This window comes from Genypterus blacodes, unplaced genomic scaffold, assembly GCF_046128005.1.
Source record: "Genypterus blacodes isolate CSIRO-AG114 ecotype Tasmania unplaced genomic scaffold, CSIRO-AGI_Gbla_v1 ptg000032l_1, whole genome shotgun sequence".
Classification (NCBI taxonomy): domain Eukaryota; kingdom Metazoa; phylum Chordata; class Actinopteri; order Ophidiiformes; family Ophidiidae; genus Genypterus; species Genypterus blacodes.
Window position 1 is genome coordinate 6,758,445 of NW_027466845.1, and position 19,056 is coordinate 6,777,500.

The 19,056-nt window shown below is 46.4% G+C and overlaps 1 protein-coding gene across 8 annotated transcripts in view; it reads right to left on the reverse strand.

The window, feature by feature from the left end:
• gria4a (glutamate receptor, ionotropic, AMPA 4a) overlaps positions 1–19,056 on the reverse strand; it is a 76,931-nt gene that overhangs the window by 31,036 nt on the left and 26,839 nt on the right. For 7 of the 8 annotated variants that reach the window (XM_076146448.1, XM_076146450.1, XM_076146447.1 and 4 more), the window contains exons 3-10: positions 15,061–15,300; positions 11,636–11,688; positions 11,184–11,315; positions 8,656–8,709; positions 7,637–7,795; positions 3,924–4,091; positions 3,655–3,759; positions 2,598–2,708 (exon numbers count right to left, since the gene is read on the reverse strand). In XM_076146448.1, the coding sequence (XP_076002563.1) occupies positions 2,598–2,708; positions 3,655–3,759; positions 3,924–4,091; positions 7,637–7,795; positions 8,656–8,709; positions 11,184–11,315; positions 11,636–11,688; positions 15,061–15,300 (1,022 nt within the window). The remainder of the gene's footprint in view (positions 1–2,597; positions 2,709–3,654; positions 3,760–3,923; positions 4,092–7,636; positions 7,796–8,655; positions 8,710–11,183; positions 11,316–11,635; positions 11,689–15,060; positions 15,301–19,056) is intronic. The other variant, XM_076146452.1, reaches the window with a different exon arrangement.

Consider the following 19,056-nt stretch of genomic DNA (forward strand, 5'->3'; position numbering starts at 1 on the left):
CGTGGTTAGAAACAGCGGGCGGAGGCTCTGAGGAGTGGAGAGGATGTGGATTTCTAACAGAGCTGTCTGCTGCTCCACTGCTTCTGTGATATCAAATCTTGTCACAGGCCACAGAATCCCTGGCTGAGCTCTTTTTGTCTGCCTTTTGTGATGAGACCGGACGGGGAACACACGGAGCGCCACGGAGCGACACAGAGCGGCGGCCCAGCAGGGCTCACACACTCGCGACACTGCGGGTTCTGATGTACGCATCATCCATCTTTGCTCCCCCCATTAGTTTGCCGAGTTCATTCATTCACGCCGCGCCACCGCCGTGTAACATTGCAAAAACTTGAAAGAAATGTAGAAATGTAGGCCTCTGTCTGCAGACCGGGCCTCAGCGGTTCTTCCTCATCAGAGGCTGCAAAGAGGAGGAGGAGGAGGCTGAGCTGCTGTTAGCCAAGGCCTGCCGACGATGTGCACGTACACCACACACACACAGGAGCCAAACAAGCGGCAAACACAAACAGTAACATGTAACACATCCTGTCTTACACCACTCCACCCCTAACAGCTACATCAACTAAGACTGTAATAAATTTGAAATCTGATACGATGGGAAAATGCAAATGATGTCAATGTAAATATAAGATAGATTAGTGTTGAGGCATAACTGAAGATACAAGTTGAATATTGTCATTCGTACATAATGGTGAATAAGAAAACAATTGATCACCATAGTAAAACCTCTTATTTGTTAGTGTTTGTGTTGATGAATTTTCTTGTCGCCTGCATTGGTTAAAACCATTTATGACCACCAGGGGCACTGTAGAGTCTCAGTGTAGAGTCTCAGTGTAGAGTCTGACTGTAGAGTCTGACTGTAGAGTCTGACTGTAGAGTCTCACTGTAGAGTCTCACCTGTGGACACTTTTTCATCTGGCTTTTTCCATTCCGCTCTCTCTTCACCACACCGTCTCTGACCTTTACGGCTTTCACTACATGCCTTTGGACACGGGCCCTTCTTCACTGCCTGTGTATGTGGGGCTGAAGCAACGCAGAGCAGCCATGTAAAGAGGATACAGCATACACACTGTGTGCCGGCACCATGGGGTGAGCTGCCCCTGAAGCACGAGCAGGACCAGAATTCAGAGTTTGGACGGATTTTTAAAGATATAAGATATGATAAATACGTTTTCAATAAACTGAATAGGCATTTTTCAAGGCTACAAAACACAGACGAAGCACCACGTCCTGATGCTGTAGTGCAAAACAATTACACGCACTCTCGCACTGTGGCAAGTACAGCAAACAACAACCGACCAAATAATACTGCATGGAATTTTTTGAAAGTATTTGCAGCAATGAGTAGCGGCTCTGCCCCACAGCAGCGACGTCTCTAGTGTGAAAGACAAACACGCTCCAGCTGTAGCGGCGCCGCGCCTCTGTGCCGCACACAAAGGCAGTGTGAAAGCAGCGATAAGCTCATCTTGATGAATAAAGGCTGAAGCGCTGTGACAATCCTCCTCTATTCTTACCGCTTCACTTTTCTTTCCTTGTAATTTGCCTTCTTCCCCGTTTACGGCTCATATTGCACACCTGGACAGAAATTTCTCCTAGCCGGGGACGACAATCTTTTACTTTTACTATACAATTTTGAGTTGATTTGACTTTATTACTGTTCCATTATGTTCCTATTTATTCACAGAATCAACACTACAGTGGCTAAGACGACACTGTGGCTTCACACTGGAGCATTTGTGTTACCCCGGGACTGAAATGACTCCTTTGAGGTACTTTCACTTGCTTCATTTTCCATGCTCAATTAAATTAGACTGATTGCATTTACAGGAAGTGGATGTCCACAATAAAAGGCCTCAGACGGGCGAAGTAAACTCAAGTGTAAGCAAAGAGATGCCCACAAATCCACCAATTACCCGCTTTTTTTAATGCTTGTTTGTAATAGAAAGAGGAACAATTAAACTAGCAGCAGACCGGCGTGTGTGTGTGAAAGCTATTAGACGAGAAAGGGCTGAGGTCATTCTTGAATGGTGACCTTGGGTGCGTTGTAGATTTGCCTAGTAATGGGACATTAGTTAAAGATTCCAGTTACAAACAGCTGAATGGAGGGGGAAAGGACCCTGCCTGCCTCACTCCACCAGTTCCCTGAGATTTAATTACACCACAGAGCAACTAACAACTAACACCAGCAGGCATGAGCAGCTCAGCCCTGACCTCCTCCAGCCCCTCACATGTGCCCTGCATGGGAGCCATTTTAGTTTCACACGGCTCAGTGCTGCACCGAGTCCTGCAATAACAACTGGTGACACTGTAGATTTAACATTTGAGGAACAAATCCCCTCTCATTGTCAGTTTCCCATTCTCCTGTCTGTCTTTCCTGTTTATCCATCTGTTTCTGAATATTAATCCCTATTCGCTTACACCAAATTGTATCTCCACCACACACACTTACTTAATATAGCCTGGACAGCTGTGAGCTACTGGGGTGAGAGTGTTTTTTGCGATTGCTAGAGTTGGCAGTGTAAATGGATAACTTCACCCCAAAATGTCGACCAGCACACAAACTAGGGAGCAGGAGAAGGAGTCAGAGGGTTCGTTACCATGATGGTCGTTACAACCACTGTCCGGTTCTCCATGGACGTGCTGTCATTGGACAGAGCGTTTTCATTCTGCACCAGCACCAGTTTATCTATGTCGTTCCAGTATCCGATCTGAGAGAGAGAGAGAGGGAGGGAGAGAGAGAGAGAGAGAGAGAGGACAACAAGAAAGACCATGAATCCACCAGCAAGTCTTTTCATTAAAAAGAGGAGTTTACACTAAAGATGAAATAAAAAAGGCGAGAATGCAATACAGCTGATGAGAAAGCGAGAGAGAGAAAGAGAGAGGGAAAGAGAGAGAGAGGGTGAGAGAGAAAAAGAGAGAGAGAGAGAGAGAGAAGAGGAGGAGGAGGAGTGGAGAATGAGCTCAATCCAGCAAATTTCCCATTGGAACTGTAGAAGATATTGAGAGATATTGAGTTTGCACCAAGAATTTTCAATAAACACACATCACCACCAAAGGAACACTGGAGAAGCAAGAACATGGAGTTATTTTTTATTAGCAGCCCTACATGCAGTGCTTTTTTTTAGCGCTTAAGGTAAAATATGGCTATTTCTTACCCGGAGCTTATATTCTTAGTTTTCACCATTATGAAGATGGATTGCCTTGGTTTTTTCCTTCTTTAATGTAAACGCAGGGCTCCTAGGTCGGGACTGAGAGCTGCTCGCTCAACATGCCCAGCTAATAACAAAAATCCATTATAAGCGCCGGCTGCTGCGGTTCAATCATAGCTACGCAAAGTGTAAACGGCAGCAAGGCGCCTATTCATTATGAATTAATGTCAGATGGTACCGTAAGTGGATAACTGACAGGAAGCAGGAGTGGTTACCAAGGAAGAGGAAGGAAAGCAAGCAACAAAGGAGAAACTAACTTCCACAACACACAATGCAGCAGGCATGGATGTTTTATAGACTATAGAGTCCTTGTTTCCAGACACTATTCATTAAATAGGATGATTGTCATTTAATAAGGCTGTATTCCACAAGATACTATACTTTATATGGCATTAATCAGATTAAATGACCGAGCTGGTGCATGTTTGTGTTGACGTTAGCTTACCTTGCGTGGTCCATTGCTCCTCAGTTCAAACACGTCCATGGTGTAGTTCACCCTTCGGCCGTAGTGATCAAACTGGATGTTACCAGTCAGACCCTGAATGCGCACCTGGATTCACAACACACACAAAGATAATAATTACAGGAACAAAATTTAAACAGCCCCAAGTTGAGTATATTATTTCCAAAGTGGCCAAAGTTTTCCAGCCCATTTTCTCTTTTTTTGTCGCCATTGTATGGCAGACTGTGTGTGTGTTTGTGTGTGTCCCTGACCTGTTTGAGTGCTCGCTCCATGTCTATTCCTTGGTTCCATGGAGCAGCTGGGTTGGCCAAGCAGTCTCCAGCATTGCCCCGTCGACTGATGTCAATTTTCTGGCGCCGCAGGGTGCGGAAGGCCTCGGCCATCACCAGGACGCCATCGTAGGTTAGAGAGGAAGTGTACTAATGGTTGAAGCAAAAAGAAATATACAAAAACAAAACCTTAGTGACAAAAAACCACACTCATAGATCACAGAGAGACAGGATTTCTTTCCATAAGTCACTCTGCTCGGATGTTTATTGATTAAACATAAAATTCAAGTGGCTCAGAAATGTACACATTGGACCTTTCCTATTTTAAACAGCATGTGTAATAGAATCCATAGATTGGTGCTTTCTTTACACACTCAATGCAGATATACAGTATGTGGGAACTTGGGAAGGAGGATGCAGAGAAGTGCAAACATTTGGGGCAAACAAAAGGCAAAGAGGGTAAACAAAGGAAACCCCAGTGTGTGTAGAAGTTGTTGAATGCACATCCCTGTCGTATGAAACGTAAATATCAGACTAACTCAACAGGTTTATGAGTCTCAGTCAGTAAGATGGCCAAAAATAGGAAGCTTGTGTAACTTGTTTGGACTTTGTGTTCTCATAAAAACACCAAATGACAAAAATCGAACTCTGAACTCAAAGCTAGTTTGAATTGAGTTCACAGGCTGCCGACACCTTCAACAACAACAAACAGCTGTAATGCAACACAAGTCTGATATATAGAACACACAGAAATGTCTGCATGTGTGCCCAGGAGCCTGTAAAATTCTGTGAAATAATTTTTCCACATTCTGCACACACACACACTGTTCTTCTGCTTGGCTCCAGGCTTTTAAGTCTCTGAATCCAAAGACTGGAACTATTTGGCACTCGGCTTCATGGATCACAACTAATGGCCATGTAGCTGCTCTCGTGCACGGCGCACACACACACACACACACAAACACAAACACACACACACACACACACACACACACACACACACACACACACACACACACACACACACAGGCAGGTAAACTGAGTCATTTGTAGTGGAATGTTTAGTGTCACTGTTGTGTAGAATTGTATCGTGTGATGACATTTTTTTGATGTAATGACCTTTGCCCCCTAGCCAGAGCTCAGGTCAGGCTCAGGATATATACATGCACGACTGATTCTTGTTTGAGCTGCAGTTTAACGCAGCAAAATAAACTGAACCGAATTTCAACAATAAGAACAACAATCAAATGACAGTGCTGCGCTAAATGAAGTTTAATTGCTATTTCAGGATTAGTGAGGGTTGTAAATGATGCAACAAACACCACTGTAAAAGTGATATCAGTGTGAAAGTGCTTGTTGTAGACACACACAAGGTTAAACCCACACAGTGACATTGAAACCTGTTTAGAAGATGTCGCAACTCTATTTATTTGAGCGGAATAGCCTTCATTTGATTAACAGATGTGCTGAGATATGACTTTGGAAGCAGAACTGGGTGTGTGTGAGTTAAACAAACACGATTCCTGCAAATTGGTCGGCAGTGATTCAGCGTGATTAAAGAGACACTTAAAACATGACAGTGAGCAAAAGAGAAAGATCGAGTAAAAGAGAGATAAAAGGGAAAAAATTATCGGAATCAGTTTCCCAATGAACGCCTTAACAGAGGTTGTGGCCCTGACAGATTGTTTGACAAATTCATTATAGGTAAGACACAGCGCCACACGAAGCCCCTCACCCCCCACCCAGCTCACACACAGTGCCACACAGATGGAGGCAGTCAAACACACAGCGGGCTGCCTTACACATCATGTGGAAATAAGTGGAGAGAGGCAGAGATGTGAGGGGAGGGAAGCGGGGATGCCGGCTGACAGACTCTGCAGATGCTCTCCTCGCAATACTGCAGGTAGCTTCTTTTTCTTTTACATGAAATCCCGTAACGCCTGGTTTTTGGAAGGCTGCGCAACCATGTCGGCTTCCTTTCATCTCTACCCTTTGAAACCAAAGTCGTATTTAGCCGTGTGACTGACAGATCAAGACCCCCAGAATCCAAATCACAGAGAGAACGACGAACGGCAAACCTAAACCGAACGGTAGAAGTAGCGTACTAGTCTGTCAGCATCTCTGGGCGTTGAGACATCACAGTCAAAGAAAGACGTACATTTGGATAGTTTTTTAAAAGCCAATGCTGTTATCTAAAGATCGGGCTGCCACGACCCACCAGCTACCTGCCAATAACTGAAAATAAGCATGTGTGGCTCTGAAAATAGCTTCAAAACATGACAGTAGTTTGTAAAATAGTAATGCAGGGTGTATGGAGCTTAAATAAGGAGTTTTCACACTGTTATTGTCATTGTGTGGTGCATTAGGTGACACATTTGACGGCCCTGAGCAGGTCGATCACAAGAGCTGCTTTGGTGCTATGAGAGGCAATACCAGGTCTGAACAAAGTTAAACAGGAGTCCAATCCAGAGAAATGTCGCTGAATTCCACCGCACTTAACTTCACACACACTATTGTGCCAGGCCGCTGAGCATTTCCATTACTTCTCAAACCAAATTCCCAGGCCCACTGGAGCATAAATCTAGGCCCCACTAGCTGAGAAACACTGCGAGTCGTGGAAGGAGATAAGAAAGGAGATATGAATTCCAGTATTCAGTATAAAGTGGATTTGCCTCAGCAGAGCTTTTTTGCACCTGGTATTATTACTGCAGTCTGACTTGGCCTGCAGCTACAGGTTGGCCCAAGGCTAAGTGAGGCCAGTCAGCTTAAAGCCATTTGGAGGCATCTGTTGCCACTAGAGATATCAGGGTTTCTATTAAATCATTAAAATGTTATTTTCTTGTTTGGAGGGGGCAGAGGCCAGGCAGCATGGAAACGTCACATCGCCCCGCTGCAGGTACAATGAGAAGAGAACACACTTAATAAAGTGTCGAGACGGGAACGCTTGCAGTTGTGGCGTTTTGCCTCTATTATCTTCCGTAATGACGCAAAAGCCGTCACTGGACTTCACTTTGTCGCAAACACACTGGAGCGAAACACACACAGAGTTGACGTCCTCAGCCTAATGAGGATTTATCAGGTACATTTGAGAACAATGATTAGACAATTAACACCGGTCCCTTTGGTGAAAAATGACAAAGCACTAATGAAACATATCTCCATCAGGTTCTGAGATCCATAGACTGCATCGGAATTGTGTGTGTGTGTGTGTGTGTGTGTGTGTGTGTGTGTGTGTGTGTGTGTGTGACTGAGTGCGTCCTCTGAGAGCGACGGCGCGTGTGTGTGCGTGTGACAAAGAGCACCATAGGGCGGCAAAACCTGCATTATGATGCACTTTTAATGGGTAGGTGGACAAATTTCAGGTTAATATAGTGTATGTGCGTTACACAGTTGGCTGCAGGTCAGTGCACAGTAATTAGAGGTGTATCAAGGGAGGAGAGAGGGACAAGAACAAAAACAGAGGGGGTGGGGGACTCTAGAGGCCTTTTATTAGGACAGACCAAAGCGCATACGGCGGAAAAGAGAGAGAAGCAAAGATAAGAATAAGGAAAAGCTAGCTTGGGCAGTAAATGGAGAGAGGAGGAGAGAAACAGGTGCACAAGGGGGTGCTGAGGTGAAGAACACCATAATCACCACTGCAAACAAACCCTCTCTTAGGTACGGCGCCAAAGATTGGGCAGGACCCGGTGCGTTACCTTAGGAGGGCTCTCAGATCCGGGGTACTCTCTCTGGTCCAGCTTGTTCCAGCGCTGCATCAGCTTAATGACGATGGGTTTGCTGAAGTCCACCAGCTGGAAGCCGGTTACGTTGGCCCCGCCGTGCATGAACCTCTCCAAGGATATGTCCTTAAATCCCTGTCAAAGGAAGAGAGAGAGAAAGAGAGAGAGAGGATGAGGATGAAAGGAAGGATGAGGAGAGAGGTAGAGAAAAGACAGATATGAAAGATGAAAAAGGAGAGGGCAGGCAGCAAGAAGAACGTTAGAGGGGAGGAGAATGTAGCGGTGACAAAGACGGCAGCCGAGACAAACGACACATGAGGGTTACCCCAGGTTGATGGATGCTAATTGCTAAAAGCTTTCAGAGTCTGTCTGATGTTTGACCTCAGCTTACTCAACTCAGCTTTTTTTCATCATCCGAGAGCAACTGCTGTGAAACAGACTGCAGGAATTAAGGCTGGAGTGATGTTTTATTCCAAGAGCCTGACTTTCAGCGGGAGAGACAGCCAATACTGTGAGCGCTATCTGAGGTGAGAGGAAAGTGTTTGACATTTAAATAGGGAACACGGTCTGGTGAGGAAAAGAGTCCAGCTTAAACCGGTGTACCGGTGTAATAGAGGCGCCGGAAAGTGTGTGTGGTCAAATGTGTGAGCGACATCGTTACTAGGCGTCCACTTTGTGCAAGAAAGTGGCACAAAGTTGGATCTCCTGGACGATAAACCAAAATGTTTGTTTATTTATCCGCATTTGTATATTACTGATCATTTCCATTTTCATGATCTCTGCTGGCAAACATTGTGATTCATTAAAACATATTTTTGCCAAAAACCACTCCGATGGAAGCCTAATCACTGACAGTGATGGTGTAAGTGTGTGGTGATGAGTCATGACTTCTTTCTTGCTTTTCTGTGGATTGATATTCCACAACTGCTGTAGGTGGAAAAACATCAAAGTATCATGAAGTAACAGGCGATGGCAACGTTGTTAAGGGTACTTACCAGGTTAGCAACGATGTAATGGTAACCCTTTACATGTTTCCCCACACTGACAGCCTAGAGAGAGAGAGAGAGAGAGCGAGAGAGAGAGAGAGAGAGAGAGAGAGAGAGAGAGAATGTCAGACTTCAGCATCATTCCATCATTCAAAATCTGGTAGGTAGTTAAAAGGTAGAGGAAGTATTAATATGTATACTGTAAGCTCATTATGTTTGCTTCCACATGCTGATCAGCGCTCCTAATGACCAGCCAACTTAATTTGAAGTGTCAAAATTGTTGAAGTCGCCCTTTAATGTCCTCCTGCAGAGATCACAGTTGGTTTGACTTCAGGCAAACGCCGTCTTTAAAACGGTGTAGAACAGATGGCCACTCTGTCCTCACATGGAACTCCTTATACCTTTGGGTGCAGGAAGGTGGTTAGTCTAAGCTTTCAACTGTCAAACTGGAATAATGTGGCAGATGTTCCACCCAACTAGCGAGCAGAGTTTGTTAATAAGCTTGTGAAGGCTTTTTTGAGAGGGGCCATGATGCTGCTGACACTAAACTGACAGGCTCGGGTAAATGCACATTACATCTGTTTCACAAATACACACACACAAACAGATCTGTGAATGTGCAGCAGGATAAATAAAGGTGGCAAACATTGTGCATCTATGCCTGTGTGTGTTTGGGTGTGTGTGTGTGTGTGTGTGTGTGTGTGTGTGTGTGTGTGTGTGTTTGAGTGTATGTTGTGCTTTTGGACAAGAGAATATATTACTGTAACATGGTGCATTAGAGTAATTTCGTAAAATTCCTTTCCTCTATCTCTCCCTCCATCTCAGCCAGACAAATCAACAGCTATGTATTGCCACACACACACACACACACAAACACACACACACACACACATACACACAGCGCAGCTGGCAGAGTGAGGCAAACAGAGCGGTCTCTGTCTGAGATCAGGGATGATGGCCAATGCCAGCACTGCAGAGCTGTGACTGGAGTGCGTGTGTCTGTATGCCTGCCTCAGTATATACTGGGTTGTGTGTGAGAGAGAGTGTGTGTGCGTGTCTGCCTGTCTGCTCACTCACCACAGAAGCCAATTAAGAAACAGTCTGTTTATCTGTCTGTCTGAAACACTGCAGTCTGAGGATGCACTGACCATGTGTGGCTCTTTGTTGGTGATTGGCTCTCGGTGTGTGTGTGATACAAAGTGCTGCTTCCCCCACAATGCAGCAACACAAAGGAACATCAATACGGGCGAGCGGTGTTGCAAAGTACTTACAGTAATGCCAACCTGTACCTGAATGATTCCTCCTTCCACCTGTTAGCTGCTAAACGATGCTCTCTGCTCCAACTAACTTCCTGTGCTACCGCCTGTACTGTCAGCACTTCTTATTTAACCGTGGTGTGTGTGGCGACAGTCATTGGCTCATCCTGTAGAGATTTAACTGCACATTATTGTCTTGTGCATGCAGCTACTGTATATTACTGTCTATACTGCGTGTCTCCTTGAGGTTATTTCCTCATACAAATAATCTTTACTAACTACACACTGACAGTTTGGATGATCCATTTAAGCTTCTTTATGTTGAACACTCCACTTTATTGGGCTGGAGGAGCGGTAGTGAGCGCGTGAAACTGCAACGGGCTCTGTGTGTAAAGGCTTTTGTTGCCGAGGAGGGGCTGTATAAAGTGTGAGTTCCATGACATCATGTGGGGATCTCTGTATTGGTCAAGGAAAGCGGGAGAAAAAGGAAAGAAAATCGTCGGGGAAGGATGATGTCACTCAGACTGAAGAGTTATTGATCTGGACATTTTTTAAGGACTAAAAGAGCTTTCAGATCATCAGCCTCAATGACTTTCCCTGACGACAGCTTGTGTGGTGTGTGTGTGTGTGTGTGTGTGTGTGTGTGTGTGTGTGTGTGTGTGTGTGTGTGTGTGTGTGCATCAGTGAGATATCAGCGGGATCCGCAGGGAATCAGGTACGATGACAGGCGGCAGAACCAAGCGGGATGTTTCACGGAGCACTGGGTCAAAGTGTGTGTGCCGCATTTCAGAGCTCAAGCCACACGCAAGAAAGGAACTCTAATGAACACTGACAAGCATGACGTGAATTAGTGTGCGGCATCATACATGTTGCTGTGTGTGTGTGTGTGTGTGTGTGTGTGTGTGTGTGTGTGTGTGTGTGTGTGTGTGTGTGCGTGCGCATGTGAGTGTGAGGGTGCTGTTTATGTCTGAATTCAGTGTGTTGTGGTTACTTTGCTGAAGCCTACATCCATGTTTTAGACGGCTTTCCTATACTTGAGGTGGATGTGAAGTAACCCTAGTAACAGCCAGAGTGCCAAAACTGTAGCGTTGCATCTTGGGTATTTAAGCAGCATCACATGGTTGAAAATATATGAAATATTGTAGCAAAGTGGTGAAACTGGTTTCATTAACTCTGCAGACTGTGGTGATCGTATGTCTTTCTTGTTCTTTTGTGTTTGCTCTTATTTGTATTATGTGTATTGCAGCTTAACACTTCATGTTGTGTTGTTGTTGTCATCACCTGCTCCAGGATGTTCTGTAGTCTCTCCGGCTCCAGGTCGATGACGTATTTCCTCTCCTGGCGGCGGTCCAGGTCTTCTAAGAGGCGGCGGTAGGCTGCCTCGTTGAAGCTCTCCACACAAATTGCACTCACCTGTTTAGAGACCGAGCACACACACACACACACAAACACACACACACAGCAAAGTGTTACTCACACAGTCACATAGGAGCCATGTAGAAGCAGGAATGGGCGCATGCATACAAAACACAAGCAAGTTAACAACTGTGTGTGTTTGAATAATTAATGACAAGAACAAGAATGGGCAATAATGTGTGTGTGTGTGTGTGTGTCTGTTTGTTTGTTTGTACAAGTTGTATTAGTGTATGCATGCATGCGCCAAGGGTTTTTTGTTTGATGTTTGTGCATGCGTGTGTGTGTGTGTGTGCGTGTGCGTGCGTGTGTGTCCTAACCTGCCAGCCGTTCTGCCCTGCTCTCTCCATAATTGCCTGCAGTATAGCATAACCTAGACAACGCAGAGTGAATCAACAAAGAACAGAACAGAAAAAGTTATTAAATGCATTAAACAGAAAAGTTATTATTAAAAAAACAACAAGCGATCCCTCCGGTGTGGACAAAAGCTTATACTTCATCTCAATTACCACAGTGTGTCTGCATAAAGCGCTGAGACAACAGAGTGTTTCAGGTGTGCGTTATTTGTCAGCAGAATTTACGTGCGGGCCTGCAGAGAGCCATCAGCCCATCTCATTTACCAAACCAATACCCTAATGTCTCCTACTAAAAGAAGAGGAGGGGTGTAGCTCTCAGCCCCGCCGTGTCACACACTGCAGAGGAAACGGCAGCAGCAGCGCCCAGCCCAGCCTGGAATACACACGATTCATCAAGCGGCCCGGGCAAATAAAATGCCAAGAGAACAGAGTTGTGCGGCAGTGGATTGGGGAACGGTTTATTGAATTTTGGAGTTGTTTGGTTGATAAAAGTTGACTGTCGTATCAAAGCGGTCTGATAGTTGACAGGCGGTTTCAGCGATAAAGCCTGGGGGCGAGCAAACAAAGAGAGAGAGCGAGAGAGAGAGAGGGGGACACAGAAAGGTCACGGCTGAGTGTGCCACGGGGGATTCATGTTGTCAAAATGGCGATGATGTGCTGGCGGTGTGATAGCAGATGGCGTTGTGGTTTTTTTTTACGTTCCCAAATTTGATCTGATCCTTTGAGCAGCAGGTGGCAACGTAAGTGAAACTGATTTATGTTTGCATTTAACATCTGTCTGGACCGGGCAACAACAGAGGCTCAATTACAACATCAATCATTCCTCCATTCCAAAAAGTCTGCAACCCTTTGAAACACACACACACACATTCACACACACACACACATTCACACACACACACACACACACACACACACACACACACACACACACACACACACACACACACACACAGAAGGAAAACAAGTGCACATGTAAGTAAACAAGCGGCAACTCTTTGTCCGCTTCTGTGCAGACACTGGTTGAGTTGGAACAACAAAGCGAATCGGATCCCTCAGTAATCATCGTGTGTGTGCATTGGAATTGTGTGCAAATGTTCCCTGTTACACTGCAGAAAAAGTGGAGTCGGCTTTTTTGTGTGCGTGTGTGTGTGTGTGTGTGCTGAAAAGGATGTTATGTGAAATATATACAGTATGTGTTGTGTTTGCATCTGCTCATGAATGTAACATGCCTTGGGACGTGTGTGTGTGTGTGTGTGTGTGTGTGTGTGTCAGCAGGCTATCTGTGGAGCGGCGCAGAGAGAGGCAGCATAAAACAGATCACAGCGTTACTGCCCATTTTCCAGCACATTACCGGCAGCAGGGCCTGATGGGAGCCGATAATGAAGGACGCCGCCTTGGCCAAGTCACGGGTGAGCACCGTCCAAATTCTATGCATCCATCCTTCGCACCATTTCTCTCTCCTTTCTCTCGTTCTTCCATTTTCCGCCATCTCCGCCCCTCTGCTATACGCCACCGCCGTCGCCATCCGTACATCCCCTGAGGCTTGTGATCCTGTCTGTCCACTTACTCCTCCTCCCTCCTTTCCTCCTTTCCTCCCCCACGCACGCCACCCACCTCTCCTCCTGCTCCCTCCACCTGTCCTTGTCTCTCCCACTTTCTCTCTTTTTGGCAGCTCTGCTACTCTCAATCCTGGAAGAAGTAGATTTCAGCTGGAAACATGTTTCAAATGTTTCACTCGTAATAAGAAAATAGGATTTCCAGAGCTGAACGCAGGAACAACAACACTCTTTCTCTGCACTCTTCAGGTCACACACACAGACACAGACACACACACACACACACACACACACACACACACACACAAACACATTTCAACTCTGACTCTAACCCCCAGGTGTTAATCCACACAACACACACCAGAGGGAGGCTGGCACACATACAGACACAGCACATACGCACATCTACACACCACAGGGTTACACACACCTCTATCCCCCTGCTGCACTGTGATTAGGGGACTCTGTGTCATATTTGACCTGTGTGTGTGCGAGGGAGAAAGAGAGAGAGGGAGGGAGGGAGGGAAAGGGAGAAGGGAGAGAGAGGACGTGCCAGGCATTCCCATTCTGCTGGCCTGTGGCAGTGGGAATCAGCTGTTCCTGCTCCGCTCACCTACCTGCACTGTGTGATGAGGCTGTTAAGTCAAAGTGAAGGTGAACGCTGCTTCCTGACTAACAAAGTGCTAAATTACAGCCTTATAACTGCAGCTGTGGAGCTTCATCTGGACTCTACAGCTCTCACTGGCATTTATGCTCCTTTCCCCTTGGTAAAAAGGTAAATTAAGGTGTTAAATTAAGCCAAATAATCCAGGCAAATACAGTTTTTATTACTGGATGATTGTATAATTCTGCTCTCAGGGCTGCAGTCCATAGTGAACCCAAATGAAGGGAGAAGTCTAAATGCTACAAATGGTGAAGCAGAGTCATTTGGAAGTTCCTCTCATCCTCCATTAGTGAGTTTTGAATCCGGGCCCAGAGATTTGTGAACAACAGATCTACACTGTTTGCTGTTGTTGTTGTTATGGCACCGCAGCTTATGAATCTGTAGCTGTGCCATAAGAACTCAACCACGCTCCGGTCCAGCACCGGGCCCACGTCATTACAACACAGAGTTACATCCGCTCCGGCCCCGGCTCCTCCAATGCTCCTATGACCTTCACTGAAACGGAGAATATGGAGGACGACAACGACGACGAAACCGAAGAGCCGGTCAGCCTTCAAACTCACACAGTGTGACGGTGCTTCTGCCACACGCTTTCATGACACTGCTGGAGTTTTCACACCGTGTGTTTGTTACACTGAAAAAGGAACAGGCAGCTTCAGGTTTCTACACCAACTCCGACTGCCAACTCATCACACATTTGCCTCTACGTTTAGGCTTGTTTACATGGAGAAATGCACAACTTAGCTGAAAAATCCTTTAATCCTGCATGAATGTTTGGGATACTGACACTGAGCTCCTGTGTGAGACGGGAGGGTTCACTTGTAGCAACAAAACCAACAGGGAATTATTACTAAACTCAGTGCTGCGCAGCGTTTAGTCTCTGGCATTCAATTTTTATTGTTTTATTGGCGTATATTGAGCGTGTTGTTGAACTTGGTCTGCTCTTCTGGAAACTATTCGCAAAGGAAAAAGTTGGAATAAGTCAACTGCAAGCTTCACAGCCCACAGAGGTCAAGACAGGATGGAGAAGATGAGCATCTAACAGCTAAAGAAGCAGAATATGTTGCACAGAAACTGAACAAAATGAAGCAAACATTCAACAACTAAACACACACAACTCTAGTTCATTTACAAAACTTCTGTCTGGAATCTCTCGCCTGGTTTACCTCTGTCGGTGTCGTAGAGGAAGACAAATCGGTTCCAGTCGTAGTGGTCGAGCAGCGACAGCAGAGCCCCTCTGATGGAGGGCCGCAGCTGCAGGGTGAACTGGCCCTCTCCTTCCGTGGGGAAGCTGGGCGTCACCAGGCTGATGTGTAGGGCGCCGCAGAACGACGTCAGCGTGTTGACCGAGCGCTTGTCGTAAAGGCCGAAGATGGCGAAGACCCCTCGTGAGTACTGAGAGCAGACTGTGGGTGAGGAGGTGAGGGCAGGAGGAGGAGAAGGAGGAGGAGGAGGAAGAGACACAAAGGGAGGGAGGAGAAGGAATTAGAGGGAACGGTTAGAGGACAAATGTATAAATGGACAATGAATTAAAAAAAGAGGAGAATAGGGAGAGAGACACAAGCGGCCCTTAATTGTTTTTACTCTACTCAAAGATGTCAAACAGTTTAACACACAACGGCGTCAGCTATTGTTGGCTCAAACAATCTCACTCCTAATTACACACACACACACACCCCCCCAAACACACACACACACGCCGTGCAGCTGCGTTTACCAATTTGCACCCAGGTGGATGTGAGGTTCAGAGCAGCATGTCTTCTTCTGCAGAAATTAATTAAAATGGAGAGTAACCACCTGCATCGTGCTTTTACTCCATAGGATACACACACACACACAGACGCACGCACACACACACAAGCACAAACTTCTTGACCCCAGCCAGTCGCAGACTTCAAACGTGAGGACATTTTCCGCTCTATCACTGCAACTCATTCTTCACACACCCCAAAGCTTTGGACCGTGACGGGGTAGGATAGGGAAGCACGGACGTCACACACACACACACACACACACACGCTTCCACAAACTCCTCACTCACACTCTGTCATTCATCCACAGGCTCCCACCACAATAAAGGCCCCAGAACAAAGCAAATCATCAGAAGCTTCCTGAATATTCCTACAAAGATATTCAGCCAATGGAGTCGGCGCGGCGAATGGCGTGCCGACCTGTTTTGACTCCCTCTTAAGTCCCGTCCTCCATTCTCTCCCCTTCATCCCCACCTCGAGAGACTTTCCGGGAAGAATCCGTTTTGAACTCCCAGCTTTAATCTGCGTCACAAATCACTCACGCCGGAGCAAAGTGTGAGATGGGAACGCCGCGGAAAAAGCGGTGACTGTCCGTTCTCGGCCTTCTCATCCTCCAGCGTTCCACCATCCTCCTCTCTCTTTCCCTCCTCTTTACTCCTCCCTCCCTCCCTCCCGGGACTCAGAGTAATTCCATTATCAGCTATAAGCCTCAGCGGGGGTGAACACCGAGGGGAGACGCAGCTTTGCCGGGTTTCGACTTGCGGCAATTAAACAAAGCCGAGGCCGCTGCGCCCGGGGGGAAGTGATAAAGCAGAGGATTTAGGCTCCGATTATGACAGCGGCTAAATGTCTTCAATTCAGACAAGTGGGCACAGTACGGACGCACTTAGCGGGCGCCATTCAGCACGGGTTGAGTCACGGCGTCCTCAGTGTCTCTGCACTCACTCTCGCCGAAGGATTCCTTCTTTTGAAATGGCGTTTTCAGGTTTTTATTTGATACTTCACAGCTCGCAGAGAGACGTGGAGGAAACGTGTGATAAACTAAGCGATGACGGGTCGTACGAGAACATTCAATTACAGGCTTGACACAATCGTTAACTGGGAACTTTATCGCTAAAATAAAACCGCGGAATTTATGCTTAATTCTTCGTGATAGCAATGGAAGAAGGGATGAGAGAGGTTTGTGTTTCAGGATCTTGTTTTTCCACCCATGGGAGCACACCTGACTGCAGTAGAGCCGCACACAGGGCTCACACACACGCACACACACACCCCTAAGCTCTCGCTCTCTCCGTCTCTGATCCCCTCTCTTATCTTTGACAACATCACACCCTTATTCTTCCATTTTCTATTTTCTGATCCCCCATCCGTGCGTCTCTCAGTTTACGTCTCTCTCCCTCGCTCTCTTTTCTCACATTTCCCTCTCTGCCGCCGGGCCTGTTTTGCCTTCTCTGCCTTCCGTCCGCCCGCCCCCCCGACCCTCCAATGCCACCGTCGCGAGGCCGGAATGTGCCAGACAGTGGCGTCATAGCGATAAAGCCTGTGCTGAGGTTGCTTCATAAAGCTTTAATGAGAGGAGGGGACCGGCGGTACGTACGATGCATCACCGCCGCAGGAGGAGAGAAGCGTCGGACACAACGGGCCTCCTGGGAGCTTTCCTTCCTCTACCTCTCGCTGCCTCTCCCTCTGTTCTTCTCTCGGCATCCCCGTGTCTTAATTGGTCACTCTGTCAGTCACGGAACTATCAGCGTCGCTCCCTTTTTTTTTCTCCCCTCATTACAAACGCTTCTAGCTTCAAGCATCCGTCCGTCTTCCTCTGCGGCGATCTCTCTGTGTTTCTGTCTGATTTATCCTCCTCCTCCGTGTCCGTGTGCGTGTAGAGAGCTCTCTCTGTCATGAGCTCAACATAACAGGCGCACAAGGGAAATATGTTACTTATGTTGTGGTAAACAGTAGTTATAGACTGACACCTCCCCCCCGTCTCTCTCTCCTGTCTCCCCCGTCGACAGCTCCCATGGATCAGTCTCTTCAGAGAGGGAGTGACGGCCTCTTAAGAAAGCTGATACGGACTAAAGACAGGCTTTGGCTTTCAAATTCACTGCGTTACATATTTCTACTTCCACCCGTTGTTGTTTTATTTCAGAGGTGCAACAAAAATAGCGTGAGCACTAATTACACCACAGGTAAACGCCAGGATGAAGTAAAGCAGTCGAGCAACACGCTGCTTCCATCCTGGCATCGCTCGGGGCTTCCTACGGTGCGGCGCGGTGATACCTGGTGGTTGAAGAAGGGTAAATGCCAAAAACAAGCGCTCAAGTGCTGCAAAATTACAGAGAGATCTACCGCTTGTGGCCTCGTGGCGACATTTAGCATTTAAACCACACAACGCATTTGATTTAGGAGACTTCTTGCTTCTGTTGTGTGTAGCTGAGGTACGCAAGAAAGTTTTGCTTTGGAAAATAAAGAAAAAGCTAAACGGGAGCGGCGGTGCAGTGAAGAGTGTCATTTCTATTGTGTGAAGCTCAAACGCAGGGAGGGGAAAAGAAGTGCAATATTGATCAAAGTGGTGGCAAACTGTAGTAGATGTACAAAGGAAGTGCAAATAGAAGTCAAGCACAGGAAAACTGGAAAGCTGAAAGTTTTATAAAAGGTTGAATATCCTCATATTTAACCTTTCATACAAGTTCTGCAGCCTGGGGGCGACGTCTTTCCATGTCTCCCACCCAGTTTGATCTGGGTCTTGATGCATAACTTGACTTCTTGGCTTGAGACTTGAGATTTCACCACCGAGGCCGCAGCAGAGATCCACTCCAAGTCCCCTTCACCAGTTTAAACAGTAAGCAACATAACAAAGAAGTTGTTTACTGAAGGAAAAACATGAAACTAATAATCCATCACTGAAAAATGGAGGACGGGATGAAATAAGGTTCAAACTAATCTGAACCTGAATTGTGTGACTGAAATGTGTTTGCAAGACCTATTTTTTTCTGTGTGTGTGTGTGTGTGTGTGTGTTTGATCTGCGTACGTTTTAGACCACAAGCAAGTGAGCGCATTCATTTTTTTTTTTTTTAAAGTTAAAGATTTCACACAGATTGCAGTGTGAAGGTCCCCTGTGATGTCATAGAGTCCCGACCCCCTCTGCTCTGTTAAAGTGGACGATTATAAAGATGAGACAGAGGACAAAGTCTGCAGATCAATACTATCTGGCAGAGAGAATCGTCGCTATGGATTTCATATTTGTTCCTCTCCTCTACAACATAGATTATGACACGACGGAGTAACCTCACACACCCCACACACACATACACACACATACGCGGACAACTCTGGACAAGGCTGGAACAGGAATTCGATTTGATACAACCCATTTAAACTGGCTCTCAGAGAGTGTAGAATAGATATATATATAA